At 38.5% G+C, this 20,956-nt stretch overlaps 1 protein-coding gene across 1 annotated transcript in view; it reads left to right on the top strand.

Moving 5' to 3' along the window:
- Window positions 1-20,956, top strand: part of Pam (peptidylglycine alpha-amidating monooxygenase) — a 188,553-nt gene that overhangs the window by 137,919 nt on the left and 29,678 nt on the right. The window contains exon 18 of the mRNA XM_004625468.2: window positions 9,832-9,961. Within this exon, the coding sequence (XP_004625525.1) occupies window positions 9,832-9,961 (130 nt within the window). The remainder of the gene's footprint in view (window positions 1-9,831; window positions 9,962-20,956) is intronic.

Here is a 20,956-nt window from a genome sequence, read left to right as displayed (position 1 = left end):
AAAAATCTGAGGATGGGGGGCCGGGGAGATGGCTCAGTGGAATAAGCGCTTCCCTGGCAAGCGCAAGGGCCTGAGTTCAATCCCCGGTTCTGCAAAAAAAATAAAATAAAATAAAATAAAAATCTGAGGAAGGGCCGGGGAGATTCCTCAGTGGAATAAGTGCTTCTCTGGCAAGTGCAAGGGCCTGAGTTCAATCCCCGGTTCCGAAAAAAAAAAAAAAAATCTGAGGAATCTCAACGTCCATATTTGTTTAACTGTCTTGTGAAAGCCATTTGTTGAAATGTTCTGGGCAATCACATATGCATTATTCTGCTTCTCCTAATATGAAAATAGCCATCATGCATGGATTCATGAAATAAAACAAATATCTATGTGGTCTATAAAATGAAAAGTACAGATGTATCATTCTCTCGCTCTTCTGGGAATTGTTCTGCGCTCTTCTTTCTCCTGTGCCTGAATGCCCGCGAGCAGCACCATCTCTCGTTTACTGTGAAGAATCAAGAGATGATATATATTTGAGGCACTAAATTTTATAAATTTTGTGATCGCATCAACCCTCCACCTCTTTTCTCTCTTCTCTTTTTCCGCAGGTGATTTCTATTCACTGCTTTCCAAACTGCTAGGAGAAAGGGAAGATGTTGTCCATGTGCACAAATATAACCCTACCAACAAGGCAGAATCAGAGTCAGACCTGGTAGCTGAGATTGCAAATGTAGTCCAGAAAAAGGATCTTGGTCAGCCTGATGCCAGAGAGGGGGCAGAACGTGAGAGGGCCAGTGCTATTCTTGTCAGAGACAGAATTCACAAATTCCACAGACTAGAATCTACTTTAAGGCCAGAAGAGAGCAGAGTGTTGATACAGCAGCCCCTGCCTGGTGAAGGCACACGGGAACCAGAACACACAGGAGGTGCGTCTAGGGTTTTGGTGTGTGTGTGTGTGTGTGTGTGTGTGTGTGTGTGTGTGTTTAAAGGAATTAAATGTGAGATGCTACAACTCTCATGAGCAAAATCTGAAGGGAATAAAATTAACACATGAATTAACCCCTCAGTGAAAGCATTGGAGAAATTATTATTCAGATTTGGGTTATCAAATACCACTTTTACAGGATAATTCTTCTCTTTGTGTTTTAAGCCAGTGCTATATAAATTCAGAGTCTGTTCAATAGGTGAATCAGAAGTGCAGGGACCAAAAACACTTGGATCATTTGGGAAAGGGTCACCTGAGGTGCAGAGAAAAAAAAACCCAGCGTTTTCCACTTTACTCAGTGGAAAGTGCTTGAAAATTGAAAGCGACATATAAATCCCTATGTGCACAATGTTTATATACTACCTTCTAAAAAGGCAATTAAATTCCTCTTAAAGGAATCTTATACTTTCAGCACTCTCGTACAGATGACTTGTAAAATGCAATCACTTTTATGACTGTGCTTTCTTAAATTCCTTTATCAATAGCTGTCTTGATTGGAAATTGAGTTGATTTTGAAGGGTCCAGTAGTCTTCTAACCAGAATTGGGCTTCCACAATAAGTGGACAACACCTTATTCCCTTCAGATTTCCGTACCAGCAAGCTAAGGATGCCTGCACTTTGTCTCTAATTGTGCCGTGGCCTCTGTGATATTGATTGTGTTTCGTGTTACTTGCTAATGTGGAAGGCCAGATAATATAGTATGTGGAGATAATCTCCGAAAAAAGTAACAGATACGCGTGCGTGGCAGCTGTCCATACTCCGGCTGCGACAGTAAAGGCTGCCAGCTTGATGTTTTCCAATTCAGCTTTGCAGGAAGCCATAAATTATTCAACACCCAGATGATTTTTATTTATAACTGAAAAAAATTAGCATACAGCACCTTTTGCTCACACAGATGCTTCAAGCGTTATCCACTGGGACTGGCTTCATGGTCCCTGGGAGATGTTAACTAGAACCTGGACTTTTGCCACACACTTAAGCAGACCCATTCCTGCACTAACCCAGTCTAAAGTTGTCTAGCAAAACTGCTTCTCAGGACGTGGTCCCTGGGACCCTTTTTCTTAGAATCACCTAAGATCATTCAGAAGAATTTAGACTTTTGGATCCTATTTAAAAAAAAAAAAAAGCCTCTTTCTGCAGGCAAATGTGCAGTTTACCGTTCTTTTGTCCATTTCATAAACATCCTCCGGTGCTTGTCTGAAACTCCATGGTAAAGAGGGTGAATTAGAATTCAGACCACATAGCAATGCGAAAGACTGAAGGGCTTCTCCAGGGAGAATACAGTTCCGTGCAAGGGAAACCTGCTAGTGTTGCAGCGTGCGTGATTCCCTGGCTTGCCTGTGTTGCTGTTGCGTTGGGAATGATGCCATGGTCACTGTGAGGCATCACAGGCATCCATGTACAAGTCAGAGTGTGGCTTAAGGCATCATATTCCTGAAACCTGCCTGGTTTTTCTGAGAAAGAAATGCTTAAATTATAGGAAATACATTTACTTTGCCAAACATGATAACTTCCAAGACTTTGCATGGCAGTGCTCTAGAGAAGGGTGCGGTGCGAAGCTTCCTTTCACGTTCTGTGTGGGATTACATGTCATAAATCAGTGAGCTATATACAGCACAAATCTTAGTTGTAGAAAGGAAATGTGTTTGTATTTCCTTTCTGAAATGATCTATTTTTATATTATTTCCGTGTTTTAATCCCAAAACTTTTTGAAAATTAAATGCAAAATAGCAAAACTCACTTTGGTAATTTGTTTCCCAAAACTTTTTCATGATTATCTTTGTTTAAACAGTATTCTACTTTATTTGATGCTGTGTTACTCCTTTGAGCTAGAGGAAGCCTTGTTCTCAGGATGCTTCCATTTGAAGGCAAGAAATTAGACACTTATTTGTGTACAGTGCCCTGAGAAGAGCTGTTACTAGCCTAATTCTTGTGTATTCCTCAGCACATGAACAAGGAGAGTAAGTTTGTGACAATGATCTTTCATTGTTTTCATTGTGCCCTTTCTTTACTCCAAGCAAAGCAAGAAATGGATCCTAATGGTCTGAGGGAATCAATTGTCTCTCTAAATGCCTAGTTGCTAGAAGACATTGTATTAGCTGCAGAGAAGAAAGGAACTTTTTGAGATTTTTATGAAATGAAAATGTAAGACTATTGTGTTAACATTATAGGATGTAGTCATATCATGAATCTATGAGATGTGTTTCACATTTTCAAAAGAAGAAACTGAAGCCAAAGATAACCTATTTAAATGAAGTCACAGAGTCTAAATTTAAAACTTGGATTTTATTACTTCAAATGTACACCTTCCATTTCCTTGTATTTGGGTAGAGTGGTGCTCAGTCAAGTAAGGGTTGATATAATCTCCTGCCTCAGAAGTAGTTCTGGAACCCTCACAGTTTGGAAGCTGGAGGTTTTCACTCAGCCATGTTATTTCTCCGGTTCTTGGTGTCAGCACAGCCCCAAATGGGTGCTTTCAACAGCACTTCCAGCTGCATCCCACTGTCCATCTGTTGGAACTACAATAGTGTGACACTTCCCATCCTGTGTATTGGAGGGCTCAGTGGTGCAATTAATGCATCAGGTCAAAAATTTGGATGTGACTCTGCCTGGTAGAGCCAGGAATACACGAAAACTTGGCCTATAGACCTTCAGGTTGATCAAGATTTCACTAGGCCCTCACCCTGGCCTGTGTCTTTAAAGACAAGGTTCTCTACCTCAGTAAGAGTTGGGTGGCAGTGGGTGTTAAGTAGCATCGGCATCTCAATAGAATGATATCTTCCTGCTTTGCATACCTGATAAAGTCCTTCACATTCTTTAAAACAAAGTGGTTAAATATTGTTTTCATTGCATTTCAAAAATTCTGAACATTTGCCGCACAATGTAGCATCCCCCAAGTAATTCTGCATTTAGCCAAAATAAAATTTGTGAAACACTTCATGGATGTGCTATAATATAACAAACCCCAACCGGGCTTTGGTCCTTGGCTGACAGGCTTTGAATCCCAGCTGTGCCATTTACTCTGTGGTCACTTGGCATGTTGTTGTTGTTGTTATTATTATTATTATTATTATTATTCTCTGAGTTTTACTTAATTGTGGTCTACCAACGCAGATTGTAACAGTCCAGTAGGGTTGAGATAGAATTAGGGCAATTACACATGAATAGCATTTTAAATGATGTTTGGCACATCGAAAGCATTTTAATTATTTGACACTAACAATAATAACAATTATTTTTACTACCGTAATGTCATGTTGGATTGAGATTCTGAAAAACAAAATGCCAAATGATAAATGTTAAGTACATTATCTTAAGCACATTTACGAGAACATTTTCTTGAAATATATTAGTAAGTTGAGAAAGTGGCAGTGTTCTATCAGAATGAGAGTTTGTAGCTCTTTGATCTTCTGATCACTGACTGACTTTGATATATAAGTAATATATAATGTGAAGATACTCAGTTTGGTAATCTATGAAGTAAATGTATTCCTTTTTATGCTTAATATATTTGATATTGTTAGTACTTTAGTATCGATATTGAGATAACATTAATAGAGTAGAAATAAAATCTAAGATGTAGTCTTGATGCTAGACTTATTGAAAAATCAATGAAAAATCACAGATAGCTGTTATCTCGGGCATTACTAGCATATGGAAGACTAATTCAGTGTATGTTATGAGCCTCTGGATGTCATAAAATACATTTGCATGTGACTGACACTTCTGATTAGATAAGAGGACTCATAAGATCTTTAATTATTCTTATGTTACACTGAGTTCTTCATTAATTCCTAGAAACAACTATTACTTGATTTTAGAGTCCCCTCCTATGCCATGTTTTGATCATATTGAGCTTACTGCTTATCAAGTCTTTCAGAATTTCAAGAGTAGAGTAATAACAAGAAACAAATAGCACATGGCTGGATTTTAATCTCTAAAGAAGAGAATGATGATAAAAATATAGTACATAGCACATACTTTGAAGTAACTGTTTAGATGTATTAATTCCTTTAACTCTCACAGCAGCCTACATTAAAGAATGAGATATAGAGGCATGTTCACTCACATTCCCAAAGTGCCACACTGGAAAGGACCAAGATACAAAGCTGGGCCAGCTTGCTTCTGGGACTTGATTTTTAATCACTTTGTTATTCTTCATCTCACAAAGATGTAAATTAGATAGGTAGGTAGGAGGATTAATCTTTTCTGTCATCCAGTCATCTCTGTCTAAAAGTATAACAACTACCTGTGTGGATCAGCTCTGGTCATTTATTCTAAATGAGTGTCCAATTTGACCAGTACGAAAATTCCATCTGGGTATGGTGGTGCACCTGTAATCCCAGTCCTTGAGAGATGGAGATAGGTGGATCTCCATGAGTTCAAGGTCTACCTGAGTTACATATTGAGTTAAAGACCAAGCTGAGCTACATGGAGATAACCTGTCTGAAAATAAAGCAAGGAAGAAAGAGAGAGCAAGAGAAAAAAGAGAACAAATTCCCATTTGCAATTAGAGAAATTTTAATCTTACTGACACTTTAGAGCCCCTAGTCTTATTTTACACTTCTTTCTCACTTCTCTTCCATTAAGTGAAACACTATAATTAATTCTTGTTTCCTTTTGGACTCAGTTATAAATATTTCTCCTGTAGTTTTAGTTAATTATAGTTGTTGCTGGAACCTCTGATGAATAACATTTCCTGACCAAAATAAAGCATTTTCTTTCCCTGGAATGAGATTTTTCAAGTGTAGAAAAAGCAACTATCACATTTTGGTTGTGTTGAAATGTTCTAGTGATTTTATCTGGCTCTCTTCCCTTAGGATTAAATTAAATATGAAGAGCCTTGTTACAGTGCAATTATGTCAAAATTCTTGATTTGAAATTATGTTTTTTACAACTTTACCTGGCCCTTTTGTTCTGTGTGCAGCACAAATAAATAATTGCCCTTTTAAATGCTTCTTAATAATTTCATCTGAAGGTAGCATTGATCACTAATGTTAACATTAATTTCTCATTTTTTTTTTTGGCAGAACCGAGGATTGAACTCAGGCCCTTGCACTTTCCAGGGAAGCACTTATTCCTCTGAGCCATGTCCCTGGCCCCATTAATCTCTTTCTTGAAAAGGTGTATAATTCTTTTAGTGATTTAGTGGTGTAATTTTAGTGGTAAGGTATGCCGTTTTCTAGCACTAGGACTTTTTTCTAAATATATAGCAATATGAGGCTATACCTTTATCTTTGTTTATAATGAATGCAAGGGTCCTCATACTATAATGCATTTGTTAGGAAAGGTGTTAAATGTCATTTGGAAAAATACCATTTTAAAATATTAAGCGGTGTTTTTTCACATTTTCCATGAGCTTTCAGAAATCACAATGAATTGTTACCAAGATTACCAGAGTCAGTGGCTCACTAGTTGATATGTATGTGTATATACATATATATATATATATATATATATATATATATTAGAAAAGACATACAAATGTTTTTCAAGTATCATTTCCTCTAATAGGTTCTCAAATTCTGATTTTTCAGAATAAATAGTCCAGCTTAAAAGGACCCTTTTGTCCATCATCTAGAGTGGCCCATATTTAGAGTCAAGGATGGGGGCGCTGGGGAGCTGGCTGAGTGGAATAAGCGCTTCCCTGGCAAGCGCAGGGGTCTGAGTTCAATCCCTAGTTCTGCAAAAAGAAAAGAAACATGAAATGAAGACATATTCAGATACACAGTTTGAGAGACTCTGTCAACTGTGATCTTAGATAGAGTCAAAGATGGCTGCCCAAGGTCATGTGTGAGAAATGTGTGTTTACTTTTCAGGCTGAAACTGTAAATATGCAACCTTAACTAGTCATATTTTGAAAGACTTATTAAAGGTTAAAAGGAATTTGAATAGACCTTTTAACTTCTACACTACTGAAAATGTTAAATTAAACATAGAACCCAATGATATATTATCATATAGCTTCTTTGGTAAAGATTTGCAGTCTTCCTTAGTAGGGGATTAGAAAACAAATACGTTGGTACTGGGGTCTGAAGACTGGCTCAAAGCATGATTCCTTCCTGTTGATGAGGAGGTGGCAAGGGAAGACTGCTCTGTAAGGCCACATTCTATGGTTCTTGGGCAGTGAGGAGCAGGGATGGAAGAGAGATCCATACTAGCTCTCTCTCTGTACACCCCTCTCCTCAGTGGCAGTCTCTGTTCCTGACCATTTCATCTTAGGAATAACCATCAACCACCTCATGAAGAAAAAGATGGAGACATGGAGCAAAAAGTCAGAAGTTATATGAGCCAAAAATTCATGAGAAAGAATGAGTCCAGTCTTTTGTTCATATTTCAGAATTTCTGGTTCAAATAAAGACAGAGCTTGAAAGTTTTGAGGTCCTCACCAAATAAACTTAATAAATGTAAAGTTATTTTTTAGTTAAGTTTTTTTAACTAAATGATTTTCCAACTTGGTTCTAAAAGATCCAGGTTGCTTTTGGTATTTAATTCAATCCATTTCTTTTTACATCCTGTTTACTGTGTTGAAAATTTACCAGGGGCCAGGGAGATAGCTTAGTGGCATAAGTACCTGCCCAGCAAGTGCAAAGTCCCGAGTTCAATCTTCAGTACCAAAAAAAAAAAAAAAAAAAAAAAAAAAAAAATAGTATCATGTCAGAATCAAAATATTTTAAACTATTTAAAATATTCTCTTTGGAAAATTGCAGTCTGTTAATCTATCTAGGTGTCTATAATTCTAAAGCTCACACCCTCTGCCTAGAGCTAACTTTCACTCTGGCCCATGCTTAGAAACCTTCATGGCTTCTGGTGATGTGAAGGAGCAGTTTGCAACCTTTTATCCTCTTTTGATAGGCAAGCATGCTAGGTGATAGATGGTATTCACCTGAGCGCTCCGTTCACGTCCGCTGCTCTGCCCAGGGTTGCTTGCAAATTCAGGCATGCCAGCTGTAACTCAGCACCCTCCTCCTACTCAGGCAGGTATTTCACAAAACACACAAGTGAGAATGACATCCCCATGTTCCCCAATACATTTCCAAAGTAAATTATCCCCTCACTCTGTGCTTTACCGCTACTCATAAAATATGTCTTATACTTAATCATGGTACAGGTCAAAACACTCCAGCTTTCACTCTTCAATCCAGACTGTTTTGAATGGTGAACCATACAAAACATTTTTTTGGTCTGGGTTCGATGCTGATCTTGGAGTTGACTTCTGTCCCCCGGCCACACTCCCACCAGCCACCTGACACACACAGGATTCCTCACCAGATTTCTAAACATCTCAACATACATTCTGCAGTATAAAAACTCTCTGTGTTCTTTCTGACAAGAGTATTCTCTGCCCACCCTACACGTAGTGGACCCCTCCCCCACCTTCCTTTAAGTGCAAATGCAACTGTGGGCTCTTCTGGGAGACATAGTCAGACTTACACCCCATAATATCCCAGCTCAGAGCCTCTGGAAGAATGCTGGGTCCACTTCTGGGTTTCTGCCCTGTTTTGTGTCATAAATGTCTGGTTCCTTTTTTTTTTTTTTCTTGTTATGTTCTTCCCTTGTTTTTCTTTCTTACTAAACTTAGAACTCAGAACCTTTACACTAAGCTGCATCCCAGCCCTACTGTTTTTCTTTTTTATTTGAGACAGGGACTTGCTAAGTCACTAAGTTGCCAGGCTTTTAAACTTACAATCCTCTTGTGTCAGCGTCTCAGAGTGCTGGATTTACAGGAATGGACCAGCACTCTCGGCTCCTGTTCATTTCTAATTGTATCTCTGGTACTGTTCTACTGTCTTATTCTTCAAGGCCAAAAGCCATGCTTTCTTTCTCCATCTTCCCAAAGTCTAGTATAGTGCTTTGTAGAAAAAAAAAAATACCTAAGGAATATATTTGTGGAAGTTACTTCAATAAACATTGTTGGCAGAAATAGTCTAGGATTCCTATTGGTTGTGCTATTCTGTTTATTTATATTATTGAAAAAAATTCAATGTGCAGAGGTAAAAATGTTTGGAATGAAAAGGTATTTTTCCCTTCTGTACAATTGACAGAATTATTTTAGCATGCTTATTCCCACATCAGCATCCTTCCAAGTTATCAGGAGCCCATCATACGAGCCCTGTGCTCCCTCCGGTGCCCCATCCTTCGTGCCTGTCTGTGAGGATTTCACTACATGTTGCCACACCCCCCAAAGAGTGAGGAAAAGAAACAGGCTTGAGTTGCTGCTTTTGTACTTCTTAGCACTTCCAAAGAAGCATTTAAGAGGGAATGAAATATTGACAGTGTTACAGTAACTTTCATAGTTATCTTCCAGATTATATCGCCTCAATTCCTATGGGTGCTCGTACACTGTACCTGTTTATTCACGAGTGTGGTTAGCAAAGAGAGTAACAGAAAGGAACACAGGTAACCTGTGAGGACCAATACATGCTGATCAGAAGTTAGAATAGTTTGGACCAGATTCAGTCGCAGTCTTCATCATGTTTTCTTGTCTCATGTTGGGAAACAAGGACGTATAGACAGAGAGATCACAACGGTTTATAGAAACACTGGAGCGAGGTGAAATGATATCGGTATCATACATAGTTTCTTGTACAAGAGATAATCAGAGAATAGCTTACTCTGAGAACCATTGTCTGTTGAAGAACACTGAAATGCAGATCGCATTATGACAAGTTCACAGTAGCTCATTCCATAGATTAAGAAGCTACATGGCATGTGCATGTGATACATATTTTGTGGAGAGCACGGCTTGACTTTTAAAATTTCCTTTGCATGCTGTGACTTACTGCATGAGGCTTCTACCCACTGTGAATCTCTGTTTGTCTGAGCTTTTGTTTTTACACTAAATGTATGGATTTATCTTTTAGATTTCCATGTAGAAGAGGCATTAGACTGGCCTGGAGTATACCTGTTACCAGGCCAAGTTTCTGGGGTCGCTCTGGACCCCAGTAACAACCTGGTGATTTTCCACAGAGGTGACCATGTCTGGGACGGAAAGTAAGTCATGTTTTTGTTCAAATCATAAATAAAAATATTGTTCATCAGTTTTCAGTAGACGAAAAATGCTGGTGAGGAAACTAGTAAGTTTCTTTTGTTCTTTTTTATGGTACTTTGATTTTGTACTTTAGCACGAGGTAAAAACTGGTGATAACTTTCCTTATGTGATATCATAGCCATTGATAACTATTTCCAAGATTATTAACTAGTATTCTCAGTGATGATGCTGTAATTCTGTAGGAATATGTCCATGGTCCAAGCTTTTCTGTTCTTAGGAAAAAATATCTAGAAAAAACAACTTAAAGGAGAAAAGATGTATTTTCGTTCATGGTTTCAGAGGTTTCAGCCCATGGTCATTTGGGCTGACTCCAGGTTCCTGTGCCTGTGGAGAGGCTGAAATCATGGTGGAGAGGCTGTGGTGGAGCCAAGCTGCTCCCATCAGAGCAGTCAGAAAGAGGGAGAGAGAGAGAGGGAATGGAGGGAAAAGAGGGAAACAGAGACAGATACAGCCAAAAAGAGACCGGGGACAAAATACCCTTCTGTGCCATAACCCTACCTTATGACCTGCTTCATCTAATTAGACTCTACCTTCCAATGTGTCCCTTTAACTAAAATCCCAGCAATGGGTTACTCTACCAATCAAGTTAGAGCCCCCAGCATCGAACCAGCTTCCCAGCAGCCTCTCAGCTGGCAACCAAGGTCCCGCCCCATGATGGTGGCCTGACAGATCCACACCACCACAGTGTCTTAGATTGTTTATTTCCCTCTTTCTCTGTGCCCTCTTCCAATAATTATCATTATGTGTATGTTTGTGTGTGATTTCCTCATCACGCAGCCTATTTCTGAGGATGATTTTTATGAGAAAAACATATTTTTTCTCTTAATAGTATACATCAATGGTGGCAAACCTATGATGCATGTGTTATCACGCTTTTCTTTTAAGACAAAAGATGTTAAAATAGAGGGTTTTCTTTTTCTAAAAATGTTAACATAGAGTTGTTTTTTAAACTCAGTATTCAATTTAATTGCTGTGTTGGCCCTTTGCGATAAATGAGTTTGGGTTGCAGGTTGGCACTTGGTCTCACAAGGGTTTGCTGTCACTGGTGTACATGATGATGGAGAGAAAAACAGTCGTGTGCTTTACAGCAGTCTTCTCAACCCACTAGTTCATGGCGAGCAGGCACTCACGCTCTGCAGCTCTGTCTGCTTACCATTTTGCCTTCTTCAGCTTGAAATTACCTTGTCTTCCTTATAGGAAAAATATTAACACTAGTCCATTCGGTGCTTGTTGAAGCATTTCAAGGCTTCCAAGAGTGACTATAATAAAGAATCAACTAAGAAAGGATGCTGGTTGACCTGCCGCAGTAAAGCTCTTTGCTCTTTGCCTGTTGTGGACGTGGAATACCTCTACCCTCTGGGCTCCGCCTGTCCCTCAGCTCATCCCATGGTGTTGGCAGCAAGATTCTGGGTGCAGCAGTGTGACATGCACATCATACCATGCATGGCCTTCACGCTTTCATATATATTAATTTGATTGCTCAAATTTGCCTCTTTCATGAGCATCAAAGACTTAAAAACACTATTAGCACTCATGTCTGATGGCCCAGCTCCTTCCTCTGGCATTCTGTTTCTAACTACTTCCACCTTCCACCACGTTCTTAGTAGAATATAATAAAAATGTCTACAATTGAACGAGCGCTTACTGTGACTCCAACAGTGTTCCAAATGGTTACATAAATTACCTAACAGGTAGCCTCATCACCATCCTTAGCACATTTTATAAATGCAAAACCAAGTGTTTCACCCAATGCCACATTAGCAAGTAGAAAAGCCAGGCTTCTGGCCCTTTGTCCGTAACTCCAAGGCTGACACACTGAGCTGCTTGCTTGCCTTTAGGGTTGTGAGCAAATTTGTGTGTCTGTGTATTAATGTCTGCTCCAAAATTTAGCAGGTGATTTTGGTTCTCCTGAGAAATGAATATCCATGTATTCATTTTTTCCACATAGATTCCCATATGAAGGTAAAATTTAATATATTAAATCAAATGAATCCTCTTTCTTACAAGCACAGGGCCACATGGATAAATGTGAGACTCTACATGTTTAATGCAGTTGTGTTTCCTCCATTCTGAGAGATATTGATTAAACTCACTTTACATGTATGTGCGTATGTGTATGTATGTGTAGTTTTCTTTGTGCAGTTGAAGATGTAACTAAATCAGTATTTCAAAAGTGGCACTTTTGTTACAGCTTTAACTGTGCTTTCTGGTTGTTAAACTTGCAAGGGGAATCTAAGAAAGAAATTGCTTCAGAGTTCAAAGCAAACAGTCAAACTCAGCATTCCCCCTTGTGCATCCCTTTTACATCATCTTAACTGCTGTTATTGAACATCTAATGGTATTTTAACAAGTGCTTTTAAAAGGGAACTATTACTATTCATTGTAGCTTGCTCTTCATTTTCATGACATTGCTCCATTTTCTGCATGGGTTTCTGGCCACATTTTACCAGACAAGAAAATGACAGCACCCTCTTCTCCCACTGATCTAGTTTCAGCTGGTTAAAGTTAAACTGAACAAAGGCCAAGTTTCTCTATTCCAGCTGCAGAGGCTGGAATAGTTCACTAGAAAAAAGTGGTGAGTGAAGGCTGGCTTGGGTAGCAGTGACACAAAACCGTGGATCAGGAGCCACAGGAGAACACTTGCTGTGTGGCCTATGTGGCAGTCCTGACTGAACAACTGCATGGAGGTTTCACTGTCTTGTGGCCATACACTCCAGTTGTATTGCCAAAGCCCTGATATGTTTCCCTGCTAAATAGCATCCACCAACCAGTGCTGTTGAAAGTGGAAGAGGAAGATGCTGGTTTTACTCATTGACTCTTCTTTCTCCTTTGTCTTTATCTCTCTGGTGATCTCTTTTCCTCCCCTCTTCTGGTATTGCCTGTTGGCCTCTAGCTGCCTTTGCAAGACATTTTAAGAAAAGTCTTTCAATCCTTCATATTTGTTTCCAACTCTCTGCTTCATTATTCATGAAGAGAATTAGAAGTAGTTTACTCTGTGGACATTTTTTAAAAAAGAAAATGCATTATTTGCTCCAAGAAAAAATTATATTTGTCCCTGCTCTTTGAATGGTCATGGTACATAACGATCTTTTATTTAGATACAGTGGTGTGTCATTTCACAAACTTAATTTGTTCCACTATTTTGAGAAAGATGGCCTTGATTGTGTGGGAGAGGTAGCTGTGATCATGTTTGTCACCCGATGTAGAGTTTGCACACAAAAACAAGATTTTGCCAAATGCTCTTCTTTATGAACCAAATTGTTCTAAAGCAATAGTGTTCATGAACTGAGGTATCAGTTACATGCCACATTATGTAAATTGGGCAGAGTACATAGTTTTTCTTCTCCATTAAAAATTCCAAGGATTTGGGACGCGAACAAAAAGATAATACCTTTCTCTATAATTTGTGATGTACTACTGAGAAACAGTAGAGATTACAGGCAAGGTGAAAATCAAATTCTTGTTGCTACACTCTTGATAAAGATGTGTGAAATACTGTGGTATTTTTTCTTATAATCTTTCTCATTCTAGTTCTCAAGTTCACAAAATTCTTAGTTCCATAAGGCAGGGACCTGCTGTAAATCATACCTACACTCTCTCTATCATGTATTTCTCAGATCATCAGTTTTTTTAATGTATCAAACAGTGCTTGAGGTTAATAGTAATCCCTAATGAATATTCATGACCCAAAGCGCCTGTGCTATCATTGCGTCACCTGTCTTTATAAACACAATGATTCTTCAGTATTGCCTGTACCTGATAAGACAGATCAGCTTTGCTCTTCTACTTAACCGAACTAAATGAGAATGGCCACTAAAATTCTATCAATAATAATAAATCACTTAACCCCTGAAAAATGGTGATCACTCCCTTTCTCAATCAGATTTCCATTTTCCTTTTGTGTGTCCCTTTCTTCACCATGACTATTGTAAGAATTTTCTTCTAGCAGAGATAGGAAATGCCTATTGCCAGCAGGGAGTAATGAAACTTTAAAGAACCTCTTGTCTGCCCTGATGTGAGGGCAGCATGGCAGCTAACGCTCTTTAATCTTTAAATGCCTCGCAGCAGGGGCTGGTAGCTCTTCTCTAACAACAGCTGCTCCTGGGTCTCTGTCTTAAAATCACCACAATGAAAGCCTTGCTTCTTGGCCTTCCTTTCCTGTCTCAGCTATGGCTGGATCTTACCATGCAGAACTCACATCTCATACCCACTTAATTAAACTCCAAGTCTTGCCCTTCATTGTGAGCTGCCTTACATCATTGATCTTTTCTTCATGTGGAGTTTCAAGGAGCCTTGGGAGTCGTTATCACCTTTGAGTCTTTCTATAACCAATAGTAGGGAAAACCCATTGTAAACTGGTTTAGGCAAAGAAGAAATTCATTACTTTTATAAATGAAAACTTTGAGAGATACAGTATCCCAGATACCATGACTAAGATCAGTGTTTCAGTTTCTTTTCCCCTGATGGCTGTTTCCAGTCCTTGTAGGCTATCTTTCTGAAGTTCAGAATCGTGTTAACACCCGAATTTCATATAAGATAGTCTATAATCCCTGGTACCTCAACAGAAAATTCTTAAGTTGAGCTTTCACAGCCTTCCTTGGCCTCACTTATCTCTTCCATCCTTGAGTCAATCACTGCAGACAGAAGAATGAAATCTGTTCTGGTTTTGCCTGATTTTCACCCCTGGAATCTGAAAGCAAACTCAATATCATCTGGAGCAGTTGGGCTGAGAGTGGGGTTCGGAATATTGAGTCACCCTTGGAAAGCTGAGGTCTCTGTCTTACCTGTGGGGTGGTGATACTCATTGGCAATCTACAGCAGCGATGTCCACGAGCATCTGCTGGCCGACGCACATGTCTTCCTAGTGCTTCAACAGTTGTTGTGCTGGGCGGAGACATTTTCCATGTCGAGCGACTCCCTAGATGTGGACGTGCTGTCTAATTGTAAGTCCCACCTAGATGCTACAGAGTCGTGAGTTGTGTTAAGCTCAAATCCAGGCCCACTTTCATGACAGTAATTCACAATGAATTTGCTGCCATTTTTTTCATATCAATTTTTGCATTTCGGAGAAAAGACTTCTCTTCGTAGACCGGACGTTCCTCCTGTCTTTCAGCAGTTTTCACATGGCGCAGTTACCTTCATCAGGAGGCACTTGGGTCTCTCAGGACTTTAATGTGTTCAGTTTACAAATGCCCACAATACCTCACATATTGTATCTCACTGGTGATATAATTACTTTCTACATACCTAGTAGTAGGAAAGGACTGTATTCATTTTTCAGCAGTTGCATCACTGTTGCCGTATGTTGAACTTATAATATACTAGAATGTTCAATTATATTTCATGAGACTATGCGAAAAACTTTACTGGAAATTTATGTTCATATAGTTTCTAAAATATAGAAATTAAAACTTTGTTTCATTTTCTTGACTGAACATTTTCAATTTATAGATGTCATTTTAATCTAAATTAGCAGAGAACAAGCTGTCCTTTCTATTGTTGTATTAGGTCTGTTTAATCAGCATGCCTTTTATATCTTTATCATTGTTTATAAAATGTGAAGAGTTGAAAGGTTAGCTTTGCAAGTTTTATTGACAAGAAATTTATATTCTTCATGGAATCCTTCAGATAACTCACACTCCATCTTTTCATCGATGCTTTATAAAATTTTGCCTACATCTTTTATTTAAGAAATCTGTATTATCTATAACCTAAAAAAAACTTAATTTAAAATTTTTGTTACTAGTTTTCTGCAGTCTCAGTTAAGAATCTGCCTCTCTGTACACAATATTTTCATAGCTTAAGATTTAATTGGGCCTGCAGTACAGAAGTGGGAGTGAACGAATGATACCTACTGGCTCTTACATCAGAAAGAAAACGAAGACCAATAGAAAAATTACAGATTGCACCCCTCTTTTTCGTATTGCCCTTTCATATCTTGTTTGAGCCATTTCCTCCGTTTCATGCCACTTTCTTTAATTTTTTTTTTTATTTGGCGACAGTTTCATATCTTCTACTTATAAGAACTAAACTTGAATGAGCTAGATTGAGACAGATCTGTGGACACTGTAATAGATCTAATAACAAATGTACGAGAAACCCACATTTTTAAAAGAGACCTAGCCTTGAGGTCTCTTGCCTGGGATTTCCTAGGTTTGAGACTTGCATCAAGAGGTGTGAATTCCCCGGTTTTGTTTCTTTGTCCAAATGAGAGCTTTAAAAATTGCCTTGTACTGTTGAATGACAAGATGCACTTTATCAAATGACTTGGTCCTGGTGGCCTTAGTGACTGAAGACAATCCAGAGGCCTGAGCCCTGCTACCTCCTTCTTTGTCCTTGTCATCCTTTTGGGGTGTCTGTAGGTCTAGGTTACCAGACTCTGAACAGTCCTACTGGCTTGGTCAGTCTCCCTAGTGTCCTCATCGGGGGATTTCATTTTTGCAATGTGTATATGTACTCGGAAGTATGTATTTTTAAACATAATATTAAATTATATCTCATTTAGAGTGTCTGGCTTTTGCATGCTATATGTGTTTGCTTTCATTGAAGATATGCCTTCTTTTATTTTCACAAATGAAGACCTGTGGTTCTTTCTTTAGCTTCCTAATTTATATAATTACAACATTCTGTTTCACTTCTTTCTTCCATTGTGATTATTTATTTTGCATTCCTTTAATTTTGGTTGATGGCGCTGAAGTTTATTTTCTCCTTAGTCTAGCTCTGTGTGTGTGTGTGTGTGTGTGTGTGTGTGTGTGTGTGTGTGTGTGTATGTCGCGAAGCATTTTTTCTCAGCCGTAAACTGTTTGAGTAGCTGCTAACGTGCGAAATCATTAATGGGGAATTCAAACCGCTAAAATAAAGAACTCATGAATTCCAGCCCAGAGGCCGCGGTGCAGTCTGTTCAGCTGAGTGGCTTTTCAGAGAAGCAAACAAAAATCATCAGTGCTCCAGGCACTGTGTGAAATGCGCAGGGTATTATTATATCCTGTAAAAAGTTAAATGTGGTTGAAATAAAGACCTCTCTGCAGCTTATAATGGGGGGTAACTGCTTTAGAGTGCCAAATAAGCAGTTTGCTATGGCAACCATGTAGCCAGCTCTATAATCTGACACCCATTTGTAAACTGTTCCAGGGTTACCTTTCTTTATACTACTTTCTTTGGCAGGTTTGGTGCATGTGTACGTATGTGGGGGTGGGAGGGGAGATTTTCTCATTTAAGAAAAAAAAATCGGTTTCTTTTATTATCTGCCCTGTGTGGCACCAGGGACCAGCCGTTAATTCTAGAAAGTCCGGTGATCCCAATGAAAGGATCAGAGTGAGACAGCCAATCAGTCGAGTTACTGCTTCTAGTTAAATGTATAGGTGTCTGTTAAAGGGTGTCACACAGATTCTAAGTAACAGTGTCACGCCTATTGATAGTTGTAGTTGATGCCTTTCAAGTGATATTCTTCCTAAGAATTCTGTATTTTCTTATCTGTTATTTGTGTTGCTCACATAAATTAATATAGTGATGCTATCAACAGTGCCTTCTCTCAGAATTTTGTTTTGCTATATTGTTCCCTGAGGTCATTTTTTCTTTGTTTTTAAGGACTGTAGCTACATGAATAAATTCTTTTTTGCATAATTTTATTGACAGACAAATAGCAATGAGACAGTTTCAAATCAAATTGTTAAGACAGTTTCAATAATTAACACATTGCATATATTCTTCCTAGTGGTTATTTGCTGTACAAGATGTGGACATGATACAAACACCATTAGAACAAATCCCTCTATTCATTAAGAGAATGTAACTATATATCTATCCTAACCATTTTGAATACGCAGATACAAAATGGACATTCATCTGTATCCCCTTTTTTTGTTAAGTTCTGTTATTTGAATATTATAGGTGTGTAAACTCAGCAAAATATTCTAAAAGAGTCCGGTAGTCCATAATAGTATTGGGTCTTCTGCTTGACTGGCAATGTCAGACATTGTTGACCTGAGCCCCCTACAGCTCAACACAACAGCATGGCTTTACTTCTTGTACATCAGTACATTCAAAACTTGCGTAGTCACCGAAACCATCAGAAGACACAGAGGAAGAGCAGTAATAATGTGCATTATCATAGAGATATGGAAAGTGCCTAGTTTAATGCAATAGAGCAAATGTCATTTCTATCTAAAGATGCCATGAGTGTGATTTAGCTGACAAATAAAACAAAAACTGTAAAGGTTTAATTGTTACATTAGAACAACATACAGGGAAATATGTATCAAAGTAAGTTAAGAAATATGTTCTTTCCAGTGCATCCAACTTGTGATGATAAAAATCTAATATATTTACTCTCTAATTTTATTTTCAGTTTCTTTATTTACTATTTCACAGTTCATTATTAAAAGACCAAAAAGTAGGTAATGAAATAAGATTTGATGAGCCTCAAATTAGCTCATTTTATTACTTATTACCACTACTAAAAAATTAAAATTTCTAGACTGTAGGTACAGATGCCCACATGCAAATTGTTTGTGACAGCACATCAATTACTTGGCACATGGATAGATATATAGTTGCATTCTCTTAATGAATAGAATGATTTTTTCTAATGATGTTTGTAAGTAGGATCACAAGTCTGCATCTTGTACAGCAATTAACCACTAGGAAGAATGTATGCATTGTATTATTTGTTGAAGCTGTACTTTCGATTTGATTTGAAACTGTCTCATTGCTATATGTTTATCAATAAAACTTTGAAAAGAAAAAAAATTACTTGGCACATTATTTTTCTACATTTGTGAGCAAAATGGAGCAGTACTACTAGTCAAGAGTATTTTTCATGTGCCTAGCTGCAGTGTTTTCCTTTGACCTGGCTGGCACAGAGCTGTGGGTCCAGGTAATTTATCTCTTCCTTAATACTTTTTCATTTTGCTTTGGTTTGGTTTTTGCTTTTTTTCCTGGAAGCCAAGCCTAGACCTTCAGGTCTGTAACTCTGATTTTATATGGCCACCAGGATAATATTTGTGTTTATATTTTTAAATATTTGAGTGTGTAGAGAAAAACACTAGAGCTATAAGAAGTAGTTTAAGTTATAGAAGTTTATTGCACAATCCTGGGAGACCAAGGAGCTACTTTCTACTTTATCACTATCCATAATTTGTGGAATGATTCCTTATTTTTTTGTAAAAAAATTTGGCCAAATGTTTATCTAGGATTAGTGGTAAATATTTAAGTGAATAAAGAACAAGGCAGAGAAAGGGCACCAGTACCTTCCAGAGTTGCTGGGGAGGGCTCAGTAGAATAAGCACTTGCCTGGCAAGCACAAGGTCCTGAGTTCAATCCCAGGTGCCACAAACACACACACACACACACCAAAAAAAAAAAAAAAAACAGTATTGCTGGGGAAAGCTGGAGCAGGTCAATACATCCAGCTTCCTGTACGTTGCATCATTCTTTGAAGAGCTGGAGCGTTAAGTGTGCAAACGTCTAGTGTACCAGAGCTGTCCATGGTGAATCAAAACCCTGCTTACACCTAAAAGAGATGGCATGTAGGAGGGATGATGGTAGTTTGTTGATTCTCCGGATTACTAAATGCTGGGGGTGAAGCTGAAAAGTAACATATGAGTATATTCCATAGCCATACAAACTAAGAAATGTATAAGATCTAAAATGAAGGGGCCGGGGAGATGGCTCAGTAGAATAGGTGCTTCCCTGGCAAGCGCAAGGACCCGAGTTCAATCCCCGGTTCCGCAAAAAAAATAATAAATAAAATAAAATGAAAAGGAAACATATGTATGAACAGTGGACTTTATGTCAATATCATAGCTGTGTTCTTGTGTACCATTTTGTAAAAGGCTGCCATTCAGAGAAACTGGGCAAAGAATATACAGAAGATCCGTCTGCATGGCATTTCTTAAAAGTTACATATGATTCTACAATTATTTCAATAAAAATTTCCACTTAATAACAGAGGGAGGGCCTGCTGATAGTTCAGCGGACTGAAGCGCCTGCTTAGTCCTGCCCCTGGGGCGTGCGGAGAAGACAGCTGGGACTGGGCGTGGTGACGCGTACCTGTAATCCCAGCACTTGGGAGGCTGAAAACAGAAAGATCACTACGAGTCAGATCTGTGTAGTGAGACCCTGTAAGACCTTGTACTAAAATACATTTTTTAAAAAAGAGGGAAAAGGTAATAATTCCTAATAATTAAGGGAAGCTTAATTTGCACAGTACCTAAATATCTGTTATGCCTTAACAAAGCACTGGAATGTTCCTGAGTAATAAGGAATAGAAAACTTGTCATTCCAACTACTCAGGAGGCTGAGGCAGGAGAATTGTGGGGTTTTCTTGGTTTGTTGTTGTATGTAGTAAAGGGTCTACAGGGTCTCACTATGTAAATCAAACTAATAGCGATTCTCCTATTTTCAGCTTCCCAAGTGCTGGGATTACGGGCATGTGCTACCACGCCCAGTCTCAGTGCCAGCTCAGCGTGCCCTGGGGGCAGAGCCAACACAGCACTCCAGGGATCAAACCCCGGCCACTGCGCTCTGCCTAAAAAGGCACTTTAGTCCGCTGAGTTATCTGGCCAGCCCTTGGAGAATTGTAGGTTTGATTCTGACTTGGGCAATTCAGCAAAATAAAAATAAAAATAAATTGAAAGATTGCTGGGGATGTAGCTTAGTGCTGGGATACTTGCCAAGCATCTGGGGCTCTAAGTTTAATACCCAATATGTGTCTGTGGGGGAGTAAAGAGTCATCATTCTATGACATATAAAGGTGAAACTCAGAACCTGCTTACTTCTTTCTTTTTCTTTTTTTCTTTCTTTCTTTTTTTTTTGCAGAACCGGGGATTGAACTCAAATCCTTGCGTTTGCCAGTCAAGTGCTTATCCTAAAAAAAAAAAAAAAAAGCTACTTAATTTTTTTTTTTTTTTTTTTTTTTTTCTTCTCTTTTCCTTTTT

This window comes from Octodon degus, unplaced genomic scaffold (assembly GCF_000260255.1).
Source record: "Octodon degus isolate 3935 unplaced genomic scaffold, OctDeg1.0 scaffold00009, whole genome shotgun sequence".
Classification (NCBI taxonomy): Eukaryota; Metazoa; Chordata; class Mammalia; order Rodentia; family Octodontidae; genus Octodon; species Octodon degus.
The sequence above is the reverse complement of the archived record's forward strand: the minus strand, read 5'-3'. Positions and strand labels throughout refer to the sequence as shown.